Source organism: Ambystoma mexicanum, chromosome 4p (assembly GCF_040938575.1).
Source record: "Ambystoma mexicanum isolate Mex_15411 chromosome 4p, UKY_AmexF1_1, whole genome shotgun sequence".
Classification (NCBI taxonomy): domain Eukaryota; kingdom Metazoa; phylum Chordata; class Amphibia; order Caudata; family Ambystomatidae; genus Ambystoma; species Ambystoma mexicanum.
In genome coordinates, this window is record NC_090927.1 from 51,655,530 (window position 1) to 51,680,484 (window position 24,955).

General features: G+C 51.3%; 1 protein-coding gene across 3 annotated transcripts in view; it reads right to left on the reverse strand.

The window, feature by feature from the left end:
* Positions 1-24,955, reverse strand: part of LOC138452977 (ribonuclease inhibitor-like) — a 268,993-nt gene that overhangs the window by 7,154 nt on the left and 236,884 nt on the right. For all 3 annotated transcript variants that reach the window (XM_069605350.1, XM_069605346.1, XM_069605347.1), the window contains one exon: positions 16,899-17,069. In XM_069605350.1, the coding sequence (XP_069461451.1) occupies positions 16,899-17,069 (171 nt within the window). The remainder of the gene's footprint in view (positions 1-16,898; positions 17,070-24,955) is intronic.

Consider the following 24,955-nt stretch of genomic DNA (forward strand, 5'->3'; position numbering starts at 1 on the left):
AGAATGAAAGCTAGTGATAGGAAAGAATGGGCTAGGTCCTCCCTGCAGAATGAAAGCTAGTGATAGGAAAGAATGGGTTAAGTCCTCCCTGCAGAAAATAAAAGCTAGTAATAGGAAAGAATGAGCTAAATCCTCCCTGAAGAATGTAAGCCAGTGATAGGAAAGAATGGGCTAAATCCTCCATGCAGAATTAAAGGGTGTTTAGAAGTAGACACTCCTTCACACTTAATGGAAGGTAGAACACATCCATTCTAGTTGTACGAGCGATCAGGCTTCAGTAATACATTACAGTCTCAGGGTGTCATTTCCTGTAGATTAAAGGTGATGTGGATTCACCAGGGTGCATTAGGGCCTGTAGATCATTCAGGGGGCAACAGTACTTTAAGAGGTGAGGGGAGGGAGTAGGTCTGACTTGTCCATCCATTCCTTAACTGACCTTTTGTATGAATCAAGAACTTCTCTTATCCAACATGAAGTGAGGGTCATGGTGGGCCATGCTCAGGACCTGCCCTTTTGGCAGTAGAAAACACTGACCATGGTTCCTATTACTGCTTTTCATTCATCATCTGAGCTGAGAGCAGGTCCTAGCCTGCTTCCCTCAAGATGTCTAATCGAAGGCCAGACCTGACTGCCAGTTCAGTGATTCTGCTTCATGGGGCAAGCTTCAGATATTTGGAGGGGAGCAGCATGGAACTAATTGGTCACTTGCTTGTCAGAACTCGGAAGCAATTAATTCCACGTGAGCTGACTTTGGCCCTACAGAACCCCATGAGGTTGTAGCATGCAACAGTTCCCGAACACCTGCTACACTCAACACCCGTGAAGTAAAAGTGATTGGGAATAAAATCAGTCACTCTTCTGCCTTTGGAATAGCTGTATAGAGATGGAGTGAGAGAAAGAGAAAGAGGGAACAAAATCCTTTCTCCGCCACTACAGTTCTCTCTATTACCCAAGAGCCTCTGCAAAGTGCTGGCTGGCTGTAGTTTTCTGTCAATGCTGTCTCTCTTTCAAGATAAAGAAGAGATTTGATGAACTGAGAGAGCTTCCTTCCTGGTTCCTCTACCCAACTGTCCTCCTTTTCCTGAGTCTCGAGGCGTTGTCCATCTTCTTCATGAGAAGTCCATTCCATTCTGTTAGTAGAAGTTCTCTGTATGGTTCCTCGACTTCTTGATGAACTGAGAGAACTTCCTTCCTGGTTGCCGTTCCAACTGCCCTCCTTTACATGAGTCTTGAGGCGTTGTCCATCTCCTTCAGGAGAAGCCCATTTGATTCCGAAAGTAGGAGTTCTCTGTACCATTCCTCAACTTCTTGATGAACTGAGAGAGTTTCCTTCCAGGTTGCCCTTCCAACTGCCCTCCTTTTCCTGAGACTCGAGGCGTTGTCCATCTCCAGGAGAATCCCATTCCATTCTGTTAGTAGGAGTTCTCTGTACGATTCCTCTACTTCTTGATGAACTGAGAGAGCTTCCTTCCAGGTTGGCCTTCCAACTGCCCTCCTTTTCCTGAGTCTCGAGGCATTGTCCATCTGCTTCAGTAGAAGCCATTCGATGCCGTAAGTAGGAGTTCTCTGTACGATTCCTCTACTTCTTGATGAACTGCGAGAGCTTCCTTCCAGGTTGCCTTTCCAACTGCCCTCCTTTTCCTGAGACTCGAGGCATTGTCCATCTCCAGAAGAAGCCCATTTCATTCTGTTAGTAGGAGTTCTCTGTATTATTCCTCTACTTCTTGAAGAACTGAGAGAGCTTCCTTCCAGGTTGCCCTTCCAACTTCCCTCCTTTTCCTGAGACTTGAGGCATTGTCCATCTCCCTCAGGAGAAACCCATTTGATGCTGTAAGTAGGAGTTCTCTGTATGATTCTTCTACTTGATCTTGAACTGAGAGAGCTTCCTTCCAGGTTGCCCTTCCAACTGCCCTCCTTTTCCTGAGTCTCGAGGTGTTGTCCATCTCCTTCAGGAGATGCCCATTCGATTCTGTAAGTAGGAGTTCTCTGTACGATTCCTCTACTTCTTGATGAACTGCGAGAGCTTCCTTCCAGGTTGCCCTTCCAACTGTCCTTCTTTTCCTGATTCTCAAGGCGTTGTCCATCTCCTTCAGGAGAAGCCCATTCGATGCTGTAAGTAGGAGTTCTTTGTACGATCCCTCGACTTCTTGATGAACTGAGAGAGCTTCCTTCCTGTTTGCCTTTCCAACTGCCCTCCTTTTCCCGAGTCTCGAGGCGCTGTCCAACTCCTTCAAGAGAAGCCCATTCGATGATGTAAGTAGGAGTTCTCTTACGATTCTTCTACTTGATCCTGAACTGAGAGAGCTTCCTTACTGGTTGCCCTTCCAACTGCCCTCCTTTTCCTGGGTCTCGAGGCATTGTCAATCTCCTTCAGAGGAAGCCCATTCAATGCTGTAAGTAGGAGTTATCTTACGATTCTTTTACTTGATGTTGAACTGAGAGAGCTTCCTTACTGGTTGCCCTTCCACCTGCCCTCCTTTTCCTGAGACTCGAGGCATTGTCCATCTCCTTCAGAGGAAGCCCATTCCATTCTGTTAGTAGGAGTTCTCTGTATGATGCATCTTCTTGATGAACTGAGAGAGCTTCCTTCCTGGTTGCCCTTCCAACTACCCTCCTTTTCCTGAGTCTCGAGGCGCTGTCCATCTCCTTCAGGAGAAGCCCATTTATTTAATGCTGTAATTATGAGTTCTCTGTAGGATTCATCGACTTCTTGATGAACTGAGAGAGCTTTCTTCCAGGTTGCCCTTCCAAATGCCATCCTTTTGCTGAGTCTCAAGGCATTGTTCCTCTCCTTCAGGAGAAGCCTATTCGATGCTGTAACTAGGAGTTCTCTGTACGATTCCTCTACTTCTTGATGGACTGAGAGAGCTTCCTTCCAGGTTGCCCTTCCAACTGCCTTCCTTTTCCTGAGTCTCGAGGCGTTGTCCATCTCCCTCAGGAGAAGCCCATTTATTTGATGCTGTAATTATGAGTTCTCTGTAGGATTCATCGACTTCTTGATGAACTGAGAGAGCTTTCTTCCAGGTTGCCCTTCCAAATGCCATCCTTTTGCTGAGTCTCGAGGCATTGTTCCTCTCCTTCAGGAGAAGCCTATTCGATGCTCTAACTAGGAGTTCTCTGTACGATTCCTCTACTTCTTCATGGACTGAGAGAGCTTCCTTCCAGGTTGCCCTTCCAACTGCCCTCCTTTTCCTGAGACTCGAGGCATTGTCCATCTTCAGGAGAAGCCCATTCCATTCTGTTAGTAGGAGTTCTCTGTATAATGCCTCTACTTCTTGATGAACTTAGTTTAGTTTAGTTTAGTTTATTATTTGTATAGCGCCCCCTGGCCCTAGGGCATCCAGGTGCTTAGATTGAAAACAACATATCAGAATAATACAGTACAATGCATAATGGTCCGTAGAAGGTAAGTACAGAGATTTGGTACAATATCAGGCAAGTACAGATTGATACAAGGTATGGCAGGCATGAATCATGTCATAGTACATAGTTTACAAGGTTGCAGGTAATGGGAAAGCTAGTAGTATAGTGTTAGTAGTTCATGGCTTCTTTGGTTAGTAACCAGGATTTGGCGCTGTGTCTGAATCTGTGAAAGGATGGTTCAGATCTAAGATCAAGAGGAAGTGAGTTCCAAAGTTTAGAGGCAAGCACGGGGAAGCTTGCGCCACCTGCTTTTTTGAGTTTGTGTCTCGGGATGGTTAGGCAGTGTGTTTGCGCTGATCTGGTTGGTCGAGGTGGGATGTTGAGTGTGAGGTTGTCTGATAGGTATCTGGGTGCTTGGTAGGTTAGGCACTTGTGCGTAAGCGATAGCGTTTTATATTCAATTCTCTGAGATATAGATAGCCAGTGGCATGATCTTCTGGTGTCAGATATGTGTTCATGTTTGGCAATGTTAAGAGCTGCTCGTTGGGCGTTGTTTTGAATAACTTGCATCTTGTTGATGTTTTTTGGCTGGTGCCCAAGTATAGAGCGTTGCAATAGTCGACTTTGGAGAGGACTAGCGCTCTGGCTAATGTGATACAGTTGGTGGGTGATAGGTGATAGGTATGGCCCACTGGCATTGATGAGCTTGCAGGTGTAAGCAGTGGCAGAAGAGATGGCGTTGATCTGTCTTGTCAGTGTGAGGGAAGAATCAAGGTAGATCCTAAGGGTTTTGACATTGTTGGAGACAGAGATGTCTGATATAGCTTGTCCAATTTGTTAAGTCTGGGTTGAGTGCCTAGGAGGAGAAGCTCAGTCTTGTCATTGTTGAGGCAAAGGCCGTGCTTAGCCATCCATTCTTGGATAATGGAGTAGATGTTGTTAAGTACTGCATTGTCAGTGGCATAGTCGCCTGTTAATGGGATAAGTATTTGCGTGTCGTCTGCGTAATTCATGTAAATGACTCCCAGGCGGTCCAGTATGTCGAAAAGGGGTTTTGTGAATACACTATTTAGCGTTGGGGAGACGCAGGAGCCCAGAGGGACACCGCATGTGACTGGGGCTGGTTTGGCAGAGGCTGTCGGAGCAAAAACCCTCATGGATCTGTTATTCAGGAAGGACTGGATCCAAGCATTGGCTTTGTCAGAGAATTTGGCTGCTGAAGTTAGATGTTTACAAAGGATGTCATGGTTGACCAGGTCGAAGGCCGCCGACAGGTCGAGGTGGAGAAGGAGTGCAAGTTTGCCTTTGTCTTTGATGTTGGCCATTTGTGTCTTGAGGTCAATCAATGCAGTCTCGGTGCCGTGTTTGGGGTGGAAACCTGATTGTCTGAGTCCTAATAGATTGTTTTTCTCGAGGTGGTTCTGTATCTGTAGATAGGCAGCTCTGTCAAGGATTTTGAGGAGGAAGGGGACAGTCGTGATGGGTCTGTAGTTGGAGGGGACACTGGGGTCGAGGGTGGGCTTCTTTAGTAGGGGTAGAACCCAAGAGTCCTTCAGGTTGTTGAGCACTATGCTGGATGTGAACGAGGAGCTGATCAATGAGGTAATGAAAGGAGCAAGATGTTTGGCTGCGTCTTTGATAATAGGCGCCGGGCAGATATCGCCTTGGCACTTAGATGGTTTCAGTGAGTTGATTATGTCTTCCACCTCTTTGATGGATATGGTGGAAAACTCAAATAGGTTGTTGTCATCCGCTATAGGTGGGTGGGTGGGGGGGATAGGGTTGTCGGTGAAGGTGAGGCTTTCTTTCTTAGTTGCAATTTTGGTTTGTAGCATGGCAATTTTGCCTAGAAGTGCTTCTTGAATGTTAGTGCTTCTTGAATGTTAGTGCACCAAGATATCTCTTTGATGCAGGTATCTGGAGTGGGGGAGGGGGATTCAAGGTCTCTGAGAATGTTAAAAAGCTCTTTGGTGTTGGATTTTGCGTTACAGATTCTTTCATTATACATGTTTTTTTTGTCTGGATGATGGCTGTCTTGTAGATGTTGGAGGCAAGTGCATACAATGTCTTGTTGTTAGTGGAGGGCATTTGTTTCCAAGATAATTCCACTTGTCTTTTAGTTTTGCGGAGTATTTTTAGTTCAGGAGTGAACCAGGAATTGAGATGCGCGCGTGGTTTGGGTTTCCGGAGTTTGAGAGGTGGTATGGTGTTTAAGGCCTTAAGGATGGTTGTGTTGTACAGATCAACTATTTCGGTGGGATTAGTGATGGTGGGTGAGAGGTCGATGATGGGTTGGAGTAAAGGGAGGAGTTTCTCTACTGGGATGTTTTTGCTATTTCTAGTGAGTGTCGGTGGAGCAATGGGAGCAGGGCCGGGTGTTTGGGTACCTTTGTTGATGGTAAATGTGATGAGGTGGTGGTCGGTCCAGACACATGGTGTGTTGGAGAGGATGGTGGTGTTACATTTGAGATCAGCTATCCAGTAAAGGATGCAGCCTTTATTATGTGTGGGTTGTGAGATGTGATGGGTCAGACCTAGTTCGGAAATGGTGTTGGCGATGGTGTTTGCACTGTCGTCTTTCTGGTTGTTGAGACCTAAGTTGAAATCGCCTAGAATGAGAAGTCTGGAGTTGGGTTTGGTGTTGTTGGAGAGTAAGAGAGCTATGTCGTTGTTGAAGGACAATATGGGGCCTGGTGGTCTATAGATAAGGTGGGTGGTAATAGTACTTGTATGGGTTGTGGACAGTTTGATGGGTGAGTAGTTCAGCTGATGGGAAAGATTGGTTTTGTATGTGCCTTATGTTCAGGGAGCTTTTAGCAATGATAGCTACTCCTCCGCCTTTGGTTGTTTTTCTCTCTGCGCGGTAGATTGTGTAGTCATTGGGTATAGCTAGCGCTAATGCGGGGCCGCCGGCTGGGTGGAGCCATGTCTCGGTGATAGCTATGAAATCAAGTTCGTTGAGGGAGATGATGTCGGCTATATCGAGTGCGTGGGCGACTAGGGATCTCGCATTGATGAGTGCGCCTTTGATTGTTTCAGTGGTATGCACTGGTTTTCTGAGGCGAGTGCGAGGTGAGGAGGTGTTGGGGCAGGTGGAGGTCTGGTCTATGGGTGGTGAGGTGTGTGTGAGGTGCGAGGCTGGTTTAGGTTTGGGGTTGTTTTTACTGTCTTGCTTTGGAGTGGTCAAATGGAGGTAAGTTCTGGATCTGAGACGGTTAAGTCTTAATGAACCTGTACTGGGGTAGGAAGTCTTGGTAGTGGTATTCTTGTGGTTGGGCATGCCTGAGATGGTGGTCTGTAATCCTTTTTGGGTTCTGGATAAGATATCTGGGCTGTGCGGCTTGGTGAGTGCTGACTGGAATGGGTAGGAAAGGGGTGGGGCAGGGGATGGGATGGTGTCTTTGGCAAGGTAGTCTGCTGAGTCCATTGCGGTGGGATAGGAAGTATGAGCCAGTGCATGGGATGTTATGAGGAATCACGCAGAATGGAAACATGATGAGGATCCAGGTTAGCATATCTAAGGTATGGTAGGCCAGGTAGGCTTCGCTAACAGTGGATCCGGGCTGGGCTTAAAGATTATAGCGCTGTCAAGTGGTGCGTAATCAGCTAGGATTTTGGGGACAGTCAGATCAAGTATAGTGGCATAATCCAGTGAGATGCGAGAGCGCGGTCAGCTAAAGGCTGTAGTGTATACACAGCTGGTATTTACTCTGAAATTCTGCAATTATCGGGCAGCCGTCAACTAGGATACTAAAACACAGTGGGCCTCATTACGACCCTTGCGGAAATGGAAAAATGATGGCGGAAATGCAATACCGCCATCGAACACCGCTCGTTGCGATCATGACCCGTCACCGTAAAGTACGATGCCATTAGCGACACCGCAGTGAACGGCAACGCTAACTGCACCAAGTACGCGCACGCGCGCCTTGCAAAACCGGAATCACCGCCATGGCGCAACGGTACGCGAATTCTGACCCTAGCGGACATGTACTGAACGCCATCAAGCACGTCGTAAAGTACCATTCCGCCATGGCGAGAAATACGGCAACGCGAACCAACCGTAAATGGCCCACTGAGTGCCTGTACTCCACTCCCTGGCCTCATTGCACAACTCCTGGCAGGCGCAATGTACTCACACCATGCAACCAGTGAAATCCACAATTCACCCATGCATGCCAACGTAGAAAAGCATGCAGGGGCTCAAAGCGCCCCGTGAGTGGGCATCCATGTACGGCATGTCACCATAGCCGTACTGACGCAGCACAGGCATGTGAAGGTACAACACATCAAAATGAAAATCAAGAACACATGACACAAAACAACAGTAGTCCCCCATCGCTTGCCACCAGCGCAAGGCAACATCCACAACAGCATCCTGAGGGGGATTGCACCAGCCCTGTACTCATGCCAGTAAACAAACCACCCATCAGCAGAAGCATGTACCACACAAGTCGGCAGAGTGACTGAGCAGCCAGGCTCATCCCAAGAGGGGCCGATGGGAGCTGCAGGGCACAGATGGCATCAATACAGAAGCTATTCCAAAGGACATGACCCCAGTCCCCCTCCAACAAACGCACGCAAACACAGTCACCTGTGACCAGCCACATTCTGAACAACCCATCATTCCACCAATCGACCTGGCTGACAGGCACCAGTCGGCCAAAAGCCAATCCCCCGCCCCTGAACAGCACATCATGTAAACAGCCACAATGGCAGCCTCTATCCGTGACCATACTGTGCTACGTAGGCAAACGCGGCCAGTACTGTACCACACAACTCAACTCAGAAGGCGGAACACAAAGCAGATCATCACGCAATACATACCGCCACAAAGCGAAAATCGCCACATCACCTGCAAAGAACAACGCAACACGACAAATATCGGAATACAATTTAAATGCACATCCAAATGACAAAGGCCCCACATCAATTTGCAAAATACCACCAAAACAACCATCATCACCGAGGGCTGCATCTGCAATAATTGACCGGCTTCCACTTGTGTGACGCCCTGTACCATCATGGCACACAGGGCTTACATCAACGTTCCAAAAGGCAACATGGAAGCGGCAAGAACCGCAGGTCCGTCCCATGAGGCAGGCACTAGTCGAGCTGAAAGGCCGAAATGTTGCACCTAGCCACCAGTACAGCGTAAGGGCATGTGGCCCATTGGCGATCGTCCCATATGATCGAAATGGTGCTCCACTGATTCACCCGAAGCTGCAGGAGTCGAGAGTAAAAACCATCTGGAGGAGTGGCGTAGAGATGGCATCTGCAATAGGGCAGGAGATACCTGTCACCCAAAAGAAACACAAATCAACCGATTGCATTACGGGACTCATGATGCATTACAATCTTCATTCAACACACCAAATCCACACCCATATGCATGCTAGCCCACTCCAAAGGAATATACACACCCCTAATTCAGTATCGAATCACAACGAAACCAATCGAGCTAAATACACCATTGGCAACGTCGGTTACTGTGCATGCGTCCGTCAAGATAGAACCCATGACATGGGATTAGTAACGTGCCTAGACACAAGTGTATGAAGGCGCGTCGAGACAGGGAGGATCCGACAAGGGCAGATAGACGTATGTCCCACTATGGCAGCCTTGCATCACATAACGCAGGGGAAGGGGAGTGAACCAAAATACCCATGTACATGGCAGACCCTAAACGGATTCATCAGTCCATGCATCCACACATCATTCCCTCATCCCGCAATGAAAACGCATGAATATTCACTCACATAATATGTGAAACTTCCATCGCGTCTGTGCGTAATGCAGTCCGCAAAAACCACTGTGCCCCTGGCCGGATCTGTAGTGTTGTGAAGCAAGATGGATTTGGGAACGTCCTGCCTCATCGTCCACTACGCTATTGCGCATCCCATTCAATTCATATCATTCATTGCCTGCTCGTTATGGGCCATGTCCCAAGGACATTCTACAATAGAACGTTACATTTCCAGCCAGACCTGTGGGCGTATCCTCGCCGCTACTTCAAAACCCAAAATGCTGGCCTTCGAATTCCTCACTTGCAACATTACGTCGAAAAGGCTTCTGTGAACGCTTGCATTCACAATTACATCAATGTAGTGCGGCTGTGTGTCATGATGCTAACTGGCTGCAATCACAAATGGCACGCCACGCCCGTCGGTGAAGTACGTTACTGTGCTGCATGAGGGTCGGCCATCGATCGAGCCCTACATACCACTGACTCTTCACAGGTATGTAAGCGGCTGCAATCATAGCATGTGTAACAATGGGAGCATAGCATGAAGATCAGTCAAAGTACATCACACTGCCATCGGGATTAGATACATGATTCAAATCCCAAGATGCCATGCGGCCAAATGCAGCCTTACGTGCGGGCCGTGCTCGACCAGAAGGGATTGCATCTGCCACAGATTCATTCAATCAGCACAGGTGGAGGCCATACAGGCCGACAGCACATATATTGCAGACCCAAACCCCTCCCACAACCACTCCCACTCCAAAATGCTACCGGCAGGACTAGCGATGTTGGGCCTGGGGTACCAGATAGCACTGCAAGTGCTACAACTACAAGAAGACGACGAACAACAACAGGTACAACAACCGGGCGCACAGGGGAGACGGAGGAGAAGGAGGAGGAGGAGGGCAAGGCAGGGTCAGCAAGGCCCACAAGCACTGCCACTACCACCACGCAGGCGGCCCGCAATCCCACGCCTCCGAGCCGATCCGTTCAACCTCACTGCTGAGCAGATCCACACCCTCTACCGTTTGGACCGGGACACCATAATCGCCATTGTGGACATGACACATGCTGACCTCGTGAGCATGATAGATAGCCCAACCGCCATCCCACCCCTACTGAAGGTGGTGTCTGCACTCCACTTCCTGGCCACAGGCACCTACCAGCACACAGTGGGACAGTTGCATGGCATTTCACAGCCACTGTTCTCACGGACACTCTTCCAAGTGCACGATGCCCTCCTGAAGCACGCCGACGACCACATCACACTACCACGCACGTACCAGGAGATTACCAACGCTAAAGTGGGATTCCATGCACTTGGCGGCATCCCGGGTTGCATTGGTGCCATCGACTGCACCCATGTTGAATTGGTTGTCCCACATGCCATGGAGGTCCAGTACCGCAACCGGAAACAATTTCATTCAATCAATGTGCAAATGGTGTGTGACTCCAACAAGATATTTACGCATTGTTGTGCCAGATTTCCAGGATCTACCCATGATTCTATGGTCCTGAGGAACACAAGAATACCACGCTACATGGAGCGACACGCAGGGCACAGATCCTGGCTACTCGGTGAGTCTCATTCCATGCATGACATCGTGGCCCATTTGATGCGTCAATGACCTTGCAGGGGGGGGGGGGGCTACTTAGCACTATCATTCCACTGACACCCTTTATTCGTCTCATACAGGTGATGCCGGGTATCCACTGAAGAGATGGCTCCTTACACCAATCCGGAACCCACAGAACGAGCATGAGGAGGACTACAACCATGCCCACTCACGTACCCGTGTGGTCATTGAACAGGCATTCGGCCTACTGAAGGCTCGTTTCCGCAGCCTCAGCAGGTCTGGCGGGGCACTCATATACAGCCATGAGAAGGTTTCTAAGATGGTCATGGCATGTGTCATGCTGCACAACATGTGCATACGTAGGAATGTGCCCATGCCCCCTGACGCTGTACTGCATGCACCTGAAGATGATGATGATGATGAGGGTGGGGATGTGGAGGCACCTCAAGGAGTCCATGAGGCACAGGATGCACGTGCAATCCGACAGAGCATCATAGATGCATGCTTCTAGCAACCACGCATGGTGCCTATTACACGGAAAGGGGACCTGTGGCACTGTGTGTGTGTAGTACAGGCACATTGTGGACTGTACGCCTATGAAGGCCTCGTACGCAAATATCAATGTCCACACATGTCATTGGATGATAATGAGGTGCTGTATTGTTAATGTGATTTGATTTATACACCCTATGGACCCGCCACCCAGTGAAGCCCAACACACCCCCTCCACCCTACTACCTCCCCCCCCAACACCAGTGTCCAAATATGCATGCTGTCCGTGGGTAGACGCTATTGCAAGCCCCCTCTACGGGTATCAGGGGCACCCCTGCCCGTGGAGCGCAGGTTCCTGCCAGATCTGCGTTGGGGGCTGCCCTGGACGGAACTTGCCACGGATGATGTCTCTGCCTGCTCGCGTCCATGCATGTCTCTGAGGGTTTGTGAGAGCTCCGAGAGCACACGGCGCACAGCAGCAAGTTCAGCACAAACGTCTTTGGACGTCGCATGCAGTTCCCCCCTCAGGCTCTCGGTGCTTTTCTCCATTTGTGCTCTCAGGCTCTCGGTGCTTCTCTCCATTTCTCCCCTGAGGCTCTCACTACTTTTCTCTATTTGTGCCCTGAGTGTCTCGGTGGATGTTTCCATGGCTGCCCTGGAACCCCCGCATTCATTTGCATGGTCCTTGAGTAGCGTGGACGCTTCCTGCTGTTGCTCGATCAGCAGGTCGAGGGACTGTTGCCTCTGCTGGGCCATGGACATTTGCGGTGGTGTGACAGGGGGGCTGCTCAACACATGTTGCCTTGGCACAGGACTTGTGGGGGTTGGCCAGTCGTCGTCTTCAGGGTGCCCCTGCGTGGTTTCGTCATGGTGTAGGGGATGGAACATGCAGGGGGATTGGGAAAGGTCATGGATGGTACCTACGTCGCCAGCACTGTTTTCCGTGTCGGAGCATGCTGGCATGACAGCTGTGTCACCTATGGTGCTGCTACCACCAGAGGCAGTGCCATCAGATACGTTCTTTGGGGGGACCTGTGGTGCTGGGGTTGTGGACTTGCTGGCTGCTGGGGTGCCTGTTGCAGTCCCCTCCAGTGTGCTGCCACTTGATTCCTGCTGCTGCCGTGTCTTGATCCTTGCACCTGAGGTGGAGGCTCTTGGGACGTTGGTCCTGGCCCTCTTTGCAGGCGTGCTGGTAGGGGTGTCCTGCAGCTCGTCGTTGGTATCGGACCCTGTGGTGGAGTAAAGAGGGGCGAGCGTTAGTTATGGGTCTGTCGGATTTGGAATGGCAACGTATCAAATGCATTGGGGTGGTACATGAGGCTGATTTGGGACTGGGCCTTGGAGGTGGTCTCATTTTCGTGTGGATTGAGGATGCATTCATTTGGCTGCCTGCAGTTAGGGGGTGCATGCTGCACATGTAGGGGTTGTTTATGGCTTCTTGATTGATTTGTTTGTTCATTCTGACTTTTAGAGGGCGCTGTCAGGGCTAAGTATGTATTGCACTATGGGGTCACATGGTACTGCACATGTTCGTGGTTTGTGGATTTCGCATTGTTTCTCTTGGCCAACCTACCTGATTCTCCGGATGTCGGCACTCCTTTCTCCATCCCTCCGACTCCCTCTATGCTCTCCATTCCTATGGTGGAGGCGCAGATATCCTCCCAGGGGGTCAACTTGATGGGCGACTCTGAACCCCCCCCGGTAGCTGTGGCGATGTTCCTGTTCGCAGAAAGTATGCTGCGTACGCGGATCCGCAGGTCGTCCCACCGCTTGCGACATTGCTGTGGCGTGCGGGGTGTTGTCCCCACCGCACTTACGCGCTGTGCCACCAGGGCCCATATGGCCTTCTTGTTGGCAAGGGCCGTCCTGGTCATTTGACTGGAGAAGACGACGGCGGAATTTTCCTGTAGGGTCTCGGTGAGCACGGTCAGTTCCTCTCGGGAGAAGTGTACCTGCCGCTTGCGGTCACACGCTTTCTTGGCTACCTTTCCCATATTTATTTTTTTAACTGGGGTTGCTAACGGGTTGGGATGTGTGTCAGGGTCGGATTTTTTATGGTTGTGTTGGGATTCGGATTTTATAGTTGTGCGGCGTGCTGTTTCCCGTTCCGGCCACATGCTTTTACTTCCGTTTCCGTATATTTCCGGTGGCCGTAATTTGCGGTGCACGCTCGTTACGGTGACCGCTCATTACGGTGACCGCTAAGATGGGTGGCGGTATTGCACCTGGTGCAGCGTACGGCGGCGGTAAGGGCCGTTTTGGGGTCATTTCCGCCATCGCAGCCTTTCGGATTCCGCTATGGCGTAATGCTCGTGCCCGATGGGTCGTGATTGGCCGCACTTTGCTCCTTCGTGCAATGGCGGAAACGCTATTTACGCTGTGGCGGTCCGGTCAGTCACTTTCCGCCAGGGTCGTAATGAGGGCCAGTCAGTTAGCGCGAATACTACATACACAGCTGGAAATGTCCGGGTGAGACTCAGCTAGGATGCTAGTGCACAGTTCACTGAAATAGTAATGCATACACGACTGAGATTTTCTCAAACTTTCTGGGTTTTCAGGCAAAAATCAACAAGGATGCTGATACGCGGTCTGTTAGGGCGATGAGAGCATGCACGGTAATGTATGTGCATGGAAGTTACACAGCTGCAGTTTTCAGGTAGCAATTAGCTAGGATGCTGGTGCGCAGTTGGCTAGATAGATCAAAGTTCTGAAGACCCTAGTGATTATCTAGAATCTAGGGGCAGCAGGCAAGGCCCATGGAGGCCAGATAGCTTCAATATAAACAAATTCGGGCACATAGGCATAGGAAGAACAGTTATTCATTCAGGGCATCTGGGCACATGCACAAAATCATGTCAATCAATTACATGCAGTTTGTCAACACATTTGCACATATTGGGCACTATGTACGTAGTTAGGGCGCTGCAAGAGGCAAGGTGGCAGCTGGCTAGCCATGCTATAATGAGGGACTACGCGATGTAGGAGGATTTCAGGTAGGTATGGGTAGTCCATGACATAAGTAGATTTGGGGGTAGACAAGGGCAGTGTGCAGCTTGTTGGTGCAAGTGAGATCTGGAACGTTAGGTGCAGGCACGTGAATAGGGTTGGAATAGTGAAATGGGCGCGTAGGGGCGCGCAGGGGTGCGCAGAGCAGACGTGTGTTTAGTGCGAAATAACATGAACACCATGCCGGTCCGTGGGAGCACAGAATACATTCAAAACTAAATCTAGTCAATCGGAACCTAGTTTGTGCAATGAGTGTCAGAACAGCCATACATAGATTATAGTGCGTACAATTTAGCAATATTCTGAGCAATATTCTGAGAGAGCTTCCTTCCAGGTTGCCCTTCCAAATATCCTTCTTTTCCTGAATCTCGAACCGTTGTCCATCTCCTTCAGGCGAAGCCCATTCGATTCTGAAAATAGGAGTTCTCTGTACGATTCCTCTACTCCTTGAAATGTGTTTTCCTTATTTCTATAGCTTGCCTTTGAGATTGTTTTATCAAACTGTTTGAGAGCTGAACATATTTGCACCTTTCCCGCAGAGTGATTTTCTTCTGAAATCTTTAGAATCTGTTTCCTTCCTGATATGCTTTGTCTAACACTTCAGCCTCTGGACGTTCTTGTTGCCTTTTCATTTTAGTGCTTGGTCTGGGCCAGGGCACAGTGGAATTTAGACACTCCTCCTTTCCTAGAGCAGTGTCTCACTTCTGTGTGACTCACGAGAGCTCTGCCGGGAAGATCCTTCCACTTTCTAGACTCCTAACCCAAGGCTAACAGTGTCCAGCAGTCTAGCAGAGTCTGGCAGTCTGGCAGTGTCTAGCAGTGTCTAGCAGTCTAGCAGTACTGATGACGCAAACTCCACACTAGGAAAACACTAAGTGACTGCAGTTTTCTTCATGACGACAGGGGATATTCAAACAGCATGTGAATCTATGAACGAGACAATCCTGGACAACTATACCAAAAAAGCTGCATACAAGTAAAAGAAAAGTCCTTTGAACTAATGAGTCATTTAAAAAATATAAGCTGTTCATTAAACATATTAGAAAAGACCTTCACGAAGTGCACAGCAGGCAGGCAGGGCAGCAGCAATCTGTGGGGGTCCCCAAAGTCCTTGTAGGGTGTGCTGCGTATGTCAGGGGCAGACCGGCATGATAGCAGCAGTGTGGGGGGGTCCATTCAGTAATTGCTGTCCAGGTTGCATTTGCCAGGAGCAGTCCAGAGTGCATTGCAGCAGTATGCAGTCTCTAGTCACTCTCTCCACCCAGGCCATGTATGCCCGCGGGGGCCCAGGGAGCTTTGGGTCCTCCTTAGCAGGGGGTGGGCCCGTCAGTATTTGCACGGGGCACCACAACTATTAAGAGCCTGGGCCATAGCAGTGAACAATGCACCTCTCCTGGCAACGGTGCAAGAACGCACGGCAGGATCAACTAGGTCATCACCCATAAGTGCCTGGCGAACTCTGCACCCAAGTACCTGGCAGTTAAATTCAACAATCACAAATAAGCTAGACCAACCAGGACTATGTAGTCGCATTGCCTCACCATTCACAAATTCAATCCAAAAGAAGCAGGTGGAACAGCTTCCATGTCCTAGCCGCCAAACAGTGGAACGCCCTTCCCCTAAACATTAGAATGGAGCCCTCGTTCTGGACCTTTAGAGCCAAAGTTAAAACCTGGCCAATAAGAGCTGCTACTATCAGACTAATCTGAGCCACTCTGCCTGCTTATTCTCACTGTACTTCACTCTGTAACACATGTAACCCCGGTCGCTCGCACTTCCTGTTGCTGTTGTTGCTATTGTATACGTTGATATATGCATGTAACATGTAACACTTGCTCTAAGTCTCTGGCGCCCAGTTACCTCAGGGTTCTGCGCGCGGTATAAATAAACAAACAAACTTGTTAACTTTGGATTGACGTTGTGCGGACGAACAGCTGTGACGCATCACTTAAAAACTAACTGTGCTCCGCTCACGCTGTGCCCTTGATGCTTTTTTTCTCCATACTGTATTTTTTCCCTTTTTTTCTCTGTTCTTCCCCCAGGAGGGGGTCACTAAGAATAGAAGCCCAGTCTCACCCCCCTGGACTCCCTAAAGGAATAGTCTTGTTCTCAGCAAAGAAAGACAAAACATGAAGACGCTCCCTTTTTTGTCGCCATCCACAATTCCTTTAGGGAAAGCCAGTTCCCCCTGGAAGTTCAAGCCTTCTGCTAAGGAGTTCCGGTGCAAGAGCTTCCCGGGGAGGGCAGTGCCAGCAGGGCACGCGCTGGTGTGGTGTGAGGAAGGAACGATGGGTCTTTGTCGCTCTACAGATCTCGAGAAGCTGCAGATTACCCGGGGTAGGACTTGGTAACTTTCTGATCCCCTGCAGGTGTTGCAGGGGCAGAGAGTGGGCAGAGAGCGGGACATTCAGAGGGGTCTGCAGCTCCAGTGCAATTGCATAAAGCAGCCTGTGCTCCAGTGCAGGAGAGCTCACAAGCCCCACATGTTCACACAGGCATGTTGGCTGGTTAGTAGGGGCTCCAGGCAGTGAAAAGGCTATCAAGTCTAATCCTGACTTCCCTTTTTTAAGGAAGCACAAGGGGAAACACAAGGGGAATTAGAGCAAATTTCCAATACACAGATTTACACAGCTACAACTAGGTTTCTCTGCGATTCTAGGCAATGAAAGACAAGTACATGAAACTATCAGAGCAATATAAAGAGGGGTACTCACGCAAGCTTCTTTAGCTTGCAGCAGGGGTGCTTCAATCCTTCACATAAGTGCTTCAGTCCTGAATCCCCCAATGGGCTGTAACTCAGGATCAGCTCTGTGAGGGAACCGCCGCCGCTCAGGACCGAGGAGAGGGCGGCACAGCAGGAGCCTGTGAGGGGGCACATCCACAACCTGCCGGGAACACACATAAAACATAGGATGGGAAGCAGGTCACAGGCTCAAGAGCATTACAGATGATGTGTACCTGGTGGCCCAGGACACACATGACACAGAGGCCCAGGACACACATGACACAGAGGGCGGGAATCAGGTCACAGGCTCAAGTGCATCTCAGGTGATGTGTACCTGGTGGCCCAGGACACACAGGACACAGAGGGCGGGAAGCAGGTCACAGGCTCAAGTGCATCTCAGGTGATGTGTACCTGGTGGCCCAGGACACACATGACACAGAGGCCCAGGACACACATGACACAGAGGGCGGGAAGCAGGTCACAGGCTCAAGAGCATCTCAGGTGATATATACCTGGTGGCCAGGACATACATGACACAGAGGCCCAGGACACACATGAAACATAGGATGGGAACCAGGTCGCAGGCTCAAGTGCATCTCAGATGATGTACACCTGGTGGCCCAGGACACACATGACACAGAGGGCGGGAAGCAGGTCACAGGCTCAAGTGCATCTCAGGTGATGTACACCTGGTGGCCCAGGACACACATGACACAGAGGGCGGGAAGCAGGTCACAGGCTCAAGTGCATCTCAGGTGATGTGTACATGGTGGCCCAGGACACACATGACACAGAGGCCCAGGACACACATGACACAGAGGGTGGGAAGCAGGTCACAGGCTCAAGTGCATCTCAGATGATGTACACCTGGTGGCCCAGGACACACATGACACAGAGGGCGGGAAGCAGGTCACAGGCTCAAGTGCATCTCAGGTGATGTACACCTGGTGGCCCAGGACACACATGACACAGAGGGCGGGAAGCAGGTCACAGGCTCAATTGCATCTCAGGTGATGTGTAACTGGTGGCCCAGTACACACATGATACAGAGGGCGGGAAGCAGGTCGCAGGCTCAATTGCATCTCAGGTGATGTCTACCTGGTGGCCCAGGACACACATGACACAGAGGGCGGGAAGCAGGTCGCAGTCTCAAGTGCATCTCAGGTGATGTCTACCTGGTGGCCCAGTACACACATGACACAGAGGGCGGGAAGCAGGTCGCAGTCTCAAGTGCATCTCAGGTGATGTTTACCTGGTAGCCCAGTACACAATTGACACAGAGGGCGGGAAGCAGGTCACAGGCTCAACTGCATCTCAGGTGATATATACCTGATGGCCCAGGACACACATGAAACAGATGGCGGGAAGCAGGTCACAGGCTCAAATGCATCTCAGGTGATATATACCTGATGGCCAAGGACACACATGAAACAGATGGCGGGAAGCAGGTCACGGGCTCAAATGCATCTCAGGTGATATATAGCTGATGGCCCAGGACACACATGAAACAGAGGACGGGAAGCAGGTCACACATGACACAGAGGCCCAGGACACACATGACACAGAGGGCGGGAAGCAGGTCACAGGCTCAAGTGCATCTCAGGTGATATATACCTGATGGCCCAGGACACACATGACACAGAGGGCGGGAAGCAGGTCACTGGCTCAAGTGCATCTAAGACGATGTGTACCTAGTGGCCCAGGACACACATGACACAGAGGGCGGGAAGCAGGTCACAGGCTCAATTGCATCTCAGGTGATGTATACCTGGTGGCCCAGGACACACATGACACAGTGGGCGGGAAGCAGGTCACAGGCTCAATTGCATCTCAGGTGATGTCTACCTGGTGGCCCAGGACACACATGACACAGAGGGCGGGAAGCAGGTCACAGGCTCAATTGCATATCAGGTGATGTCTACCTGGTGGCCCAGGACACACATGACACAGAGGGCGGGAAGCAGGTAACAGGCTCAAATGCATCTCAGGTGATATATACCTGATGGCCCAGGACACACATGAAACAGAGGGCGGGAAGCAGGTAACAGGCTCAAGTGCATCTCAGGTGATATATACCTGATGGCCCAGGACACACATGAAACAGAGGGCGGGAAGCAGGTCACAGGCTCAAGTGCATCTCAGGTGATGTATACCTGGTGGCCCAGGACACACATGACACAGAGGTCGGGAAGCAGGTCACAGGCTCAAGTGCATCTCAGGTGATATGTACCTGGTGGCCCAGGACACACATGACACAGAGGGTGGAAAGCTGGTCACAGGCTCAAGTGCATCTCAGGTGATGTGTACCTGGTGGCCCAGGACACACATGACACAGAGGGCGGAAAGCAGGTCACAGGCTCAAGTATATCTCAGGTGATGTGTACCTGGTGGCCCAGGACACACATGACACAGAGGGTGGAAAGCAGGTAACAGGCTCAACTGCATCTCAGGTGATATATACCTGATGGCCCAGGACACACATGACACAGAGGGCGGGAAGCAGGTAACAGGCTCAAGTGCATCGCAGGTGATATATACCTGATAGCCCAGGACACACATGAAATAGAGGGCGGGAAGCAGGTCACAGGCTCAACTGCATCTCAGGTGATATATACCTGATGGCCCAGGACACACATGAAACAGAGGGCGGGAAGCAGGTCACAGGCTCAACTGCATCTCAGGTGATATATACCTGATGGCCCAGGACACACATGAAACAGATGGCGGGAAGCAGGTCACAGGCTCAAATGCATCTCAGGTGATATATAGCTGATGGCCCAGGATACACATGAAACAGAGGACGGTAAGCAGGTCACAGGCTCAAGTGCATCTCATGTGATATATACCTGGTGGCCCAGGACACACATGACACAGAGGCCCAGGACACACATGACACAGAGGGCGGGAAGCAGGTCACAGGCTCAAGTGCATCTAAGACGATGTGTACCTGGTGGCCCAGGACACACATGACACAGAGGGCGAGAAGCAGGTCACAGGCTCAAGTGCATCTCAGGTGATATATACCTGGTGGCCCAGGACACACATGACACAGAGGGCGGGAAGCAGGTCACAGGCTCGAGTGCATCTCAGGTGATATATACCTGGTGGCCCAGGACACACATGACACAGAGGCCCAGGACACACATGACACAGAGGGCGGGAAGCAGGTCACAGGCTCAAGTGCATCTCAGGTGATATATACCTGGTGGCCCAGGACACACATGACACAGAGGCCCAGGACACAAATGACACAGAGGTCGGGAAGCAGGTCACAGGCTCAAATGCATCTCAGGTGGTGTCTACCTGGGGACCCAGGACACACATGAAACAGAGGGCGGGAAGCAGGTCACAGGCTCAAGTGCATCTCAGGTGATATATACCTGGTGGCCCAGGACACACATGACATAGAGGGCGAGTAGCAGGTCACAGGCTCAAGTGCATCTCAGGTGATATATACCTGGTGGCCCAGGACACACATGACACAGAGGTTGGGAAGCAGGTCACAGGCTCAAGTGCATCTCAGGTGATATATACCTGGTGGCCCAGGACACACATGACACTTAGGGCGGGAAGCAGGTCACAGGCTCAAGTGCATCTCAGGTGATATATACCTGGTGGCCCAGGACACACATGACACAGAGGCCCAGGACACACATGACACAGAGGGCGGGAAGCAGGTCACAGGCTCAAGTGCATCTCAGGTGATATATACCTGGTGGCCCAGGACACACATGACACAGAGGTCCAGGACACACATGACACAGAGGTCGGGAAGCAGGTCACAGGCTCAAATGCATCTCAGGTGGTGTCTACCTGGGGGCCCAAGACACACATGAAACAGAGGGCGGGAAGCAGGTCACAGGCTCAAGTGCATCTCAGGTGATATATACCTGGTGGCCCAGGACACACATGACACAGAGGTCGGGAAGCAGGTCACAGGCTCAAGTGCATCTCAGGTGATATATACCTGGTGGCCCAGGACACACATGACACAGAGGGCGGGAAGCAGGTCACAGGCTCAAGTGCATCTCAGGTGATATATACCTGGTGGCCCAGGACACACATGACACAGAGGTCGGGAAGCAGGTCACAGGCTCAGGTGCATCTCAGGTGATATATACCTGGTGGCCCAGGACACACATGACAAAGAGGTCGGGAAGCCGGTCACAGGCTCAGGTGCATCTCAGGTGATATATACCTGGTGGCCCAGGACACACATGACACAGAGGTCAGGAAGCAGGTCACAGGCTCAGGTGCATCTCAGGTGATATATACCTTGTGGCCCAGGACACACATGACACAGAGGGCGGGAAGCAGGTAACAGGCTCAAGTGCATCTCAGGTGATGTCTACTTGGTGGCCCAGGACACACATGACACAGAGGGCGAGAAGCAGGTCGCAGTCTTAAGTGCATCTCAGATGATGTGTACCTTGTGTCCCAGTACACACATGATACAGAGGGCGGGAAGCAGGTCACAGGCGGCCCAGGACACATATGAAACAGATGGCGGGAAGCAGGTCACAGGCTCAAGTGCATTTCAGGTGATGTGTACCTGGTGGCCCAGGACATCTCAGGTGATGTGTACCTGGTGGCCCAGGACACACATGACACAGAGGGTGGGAAGCAGGTGACAGGCTCAAGGGCATTTCAGGTGATGTTTACCTGGTGGCCCAGGACACACAGGACACAGAGGGTGGGAAGCAGGTCACAGGCTCAAGTGCATCTCAGGTGGTGTCTACCTGGGGGCCCAGGACACACATGAAACAGAGGGCGGGAAACAGGTCACAGGCTCAAGTGCATCTCAGGTGATATATACCTGGTGGCCCAGGACACACATGACACAAAGGTCCAGGACACACATGACGCAGAGGGCGGGAAGCAGGTCACTGGCTCAAGTGCATCTCAGGTGATATATACCTGATGGCCCAGGACACACATGACACAGAGGGCGGCAAGCAGGTCACAGGCTCAAGTGCATCTAAGACGATGTGTACCTGGTGGCCCAGGACACACATGACACAGAGGGCGGAAAGCAGGTCACAGGCTCAAGTGCATCTCAGGTGATATATACCTGGTTGCCCAGGACACACATGACACAAAGGCCCAGGACACAAATGACACAGAGGACGGGAAGCAGGTCACAGGCTCAAGTGCATCTCAGGTGATATATACCTGATGGCCCAGGACACACATGACACAGAGGTCCGGAAGCAGGTCACAGGCTCAAGTGCATCTCAGGTGATATATACCTGGTGGCCCAGGACACACATGACACAGAGGCCCAGGACACACATGAGACAGAGGGCGGGAAGCAGGTCACAGGCTCAAGTGCATCTCAGGTGATATATACCTGGTGGCCCAGAACACACATGACACAGAGGTCGGGAAGCAGGTCACAGGCTCAAGTGCATCTCAGGTGATATATACCTGGTGGCCCAGGACACACATGACACAGAGGGCGGGAAGCAGGTCACAGGCTCAAGTGCATCTCAGGTGATATATACCTGGTGGCCCAGGACACACATGACACAGAAGCCCAGGACACACATGACACAGAGGGCGGGAAGCAGGTCACAGGCTCAAGTGCATCTCAGGTGATATATACCTGGTGGCCCAGGACACACATGACACAGAGGGCGGGAAGCAGGTCACAGGCTCAATTGCATCTCAGGTGATGTGTACCTGGTGGCCCAGGACAGACATGACACAGAGGCCGGGAAGCAGGTCACAGGCTCAAGTGCATTTTAGGTGATGTGTACCTTGTGGCCCAGGACATCTCAGGTGATGTGTACCTGGTGGCCCACGACACACATGACACAGAGGGTGGGAAGCAGGTGACAGGCTCAAGTGCATTTCAGGTGATGTGTAACTGGTGGCCCAGGACACACATGACACAGAGGGTGGGAAGCAGGTCACAGGCTCAAGTGCATCTCAGGTGGTGTCTACCTGGGGGTCCAGGACACACATGAAATAGAGGACGGGAAGCAGGTCACAGGCTCAAATGCATCTCAGGTGATATATAGCTGATGGCCCAGGACACACATGAAACAGAGGGCGGGAAGCAGGTCACAGGCTCAAGTGCATCTCAGGTGATATATACCTGGTGGCCCAGGACACACATGACACAAAGGCCCAGGACACACATGACAAAGAGGGCGGGAAGCAGGTCACTGGCCCAAGTGCATCTCAGGTGATATATACCTGATGGCCCAGGACACACATGACACAGAGGGCGGGAAGCAGGTCACAGGCTCAAGTGCATCTAAGACGATGTGTACTTGGTGGCCCAGGACACACATGACACAGAGGGCGGGAAGCAGGTCACAGGCTCAAGTGCATCTCAGGTGATATATACATGGTGGCCCAGGACACACATGACACAAAGGCCCAGGACACACATGACACAGAGGGCGGGAAGCAGGTCACAGGCTCAAGTGCATCTCAATTGATATATACCTGGTGGCCCAGAACACACATGACACAGAGGTCGGGAAGCAGGTCACAGGCTCAAGTGCATCTCAGGTGATATATACCTGGTGGCCCAGGACACACATGACACAGAGGTCGGGAAGCCGGTCACAGGCTCAAGTGCATCTCAGGTGATATATACCTGGTGGCCCAGGACACACATGACACAGAGGGCGGGAAGCAGGTCACAGGCTGAAGTGCATCTCAGAAGATATATACCTGGTGGCCCAGGACACACATGACACAGAAGCCCAGGACACACATGACACAGAGGGCGGGAAGCAGGTCACAGGCTCAAGTGCATCTCAGGTGATATATAAATGGTGGCCCAGGACACACATGACACAGAGGTCGGGAAGCAGGTCACAGGCTCAAATGCATCTCAGGTGGTGTCTACCTGGGGGCCCAGGACACACATAAAACAGAGGGCGGGACAGACATGACACAGAGGTCGGGAAGCAGGTCACAGGCTCAAGTGCATCTCAGGTGATATATACCTGGTGGCCCAGGTCACACATGACACAGAGGTCGGGAAGCAGGTCACAGGCTCAAGAGCATCTCAGGTGATATATACCTGGTGGCCCAGGACACACATGACACAGAGGGCGGGAAGCAGGTCACAGGCTCAAGTGCATCTCAGGTGATATATACCTGGTGGCCGAGGACACACATGACACAGAGGCCCAGGACACACATGACACAGAGGGCGGGAAGCAGGTCACAGGCTCAAGTGCATCTCAGGTGTATATACCTGGTGGCCCAGGACACACATGACACAGAGGCCCAGGACACACATGACACAGAGGTCGGGAAGCAGGTCACAGGCTCAAATGCATCTCAGGTGATATATAGCTGATGGCCCAGGACACACATGACACAGAGGGCGGGAAGCAGGTCACAGGCTCAAGTGCATCTCAGGTGATATATACCTGATGGTCCAGGACACACATGACACAGAGGCCCAGGACACACATGACACAGAGGGCGGGAAGCAGGTCACAGGCTCAAGTGCATCTCAGGTGATATATACCTGGTGGCCCAGGACACACATGACACAGAGGCCCAGGACACACATGACACAGAGGGCGGGAAGCAGGTCACAGGCTCAAGTGCATCTAAGACGATGTGTACCTGGTGGCCCAGGACCCACATGACACAGAGGGCGGGAAGCAGGTCACAGGCTTAAGTGCATCTCAGGTGATATATACCTGGTGGCCCAGGACACACATGACACAGAGGGCGGGAAGCACGTCACAGGCTCAAGTGCATCTCAGGTGATATATACCTGATGGCCCAGGACACACATGACACAGAGGCCCAGAACACACATGACACAGAGGTCGGGAAGCAGGTCACAGGCTCAAATGCATCTCAGGTGGTGTCTACCTGGGGGCCCAGGACACACATGAAACAGAGGGCGGGAAGCAGGTCACAGGCTCAAGTGCATCTCAGGTGATATATACCTCGTGGCCCAGGACACACATGACACAGAGGTCGGGAAGCAGGTCACAGGCTCAAGTGCATCTCAGGTGATATATACCTCGTGGACCAGGACACACATGACACAGAGGTCGGGAA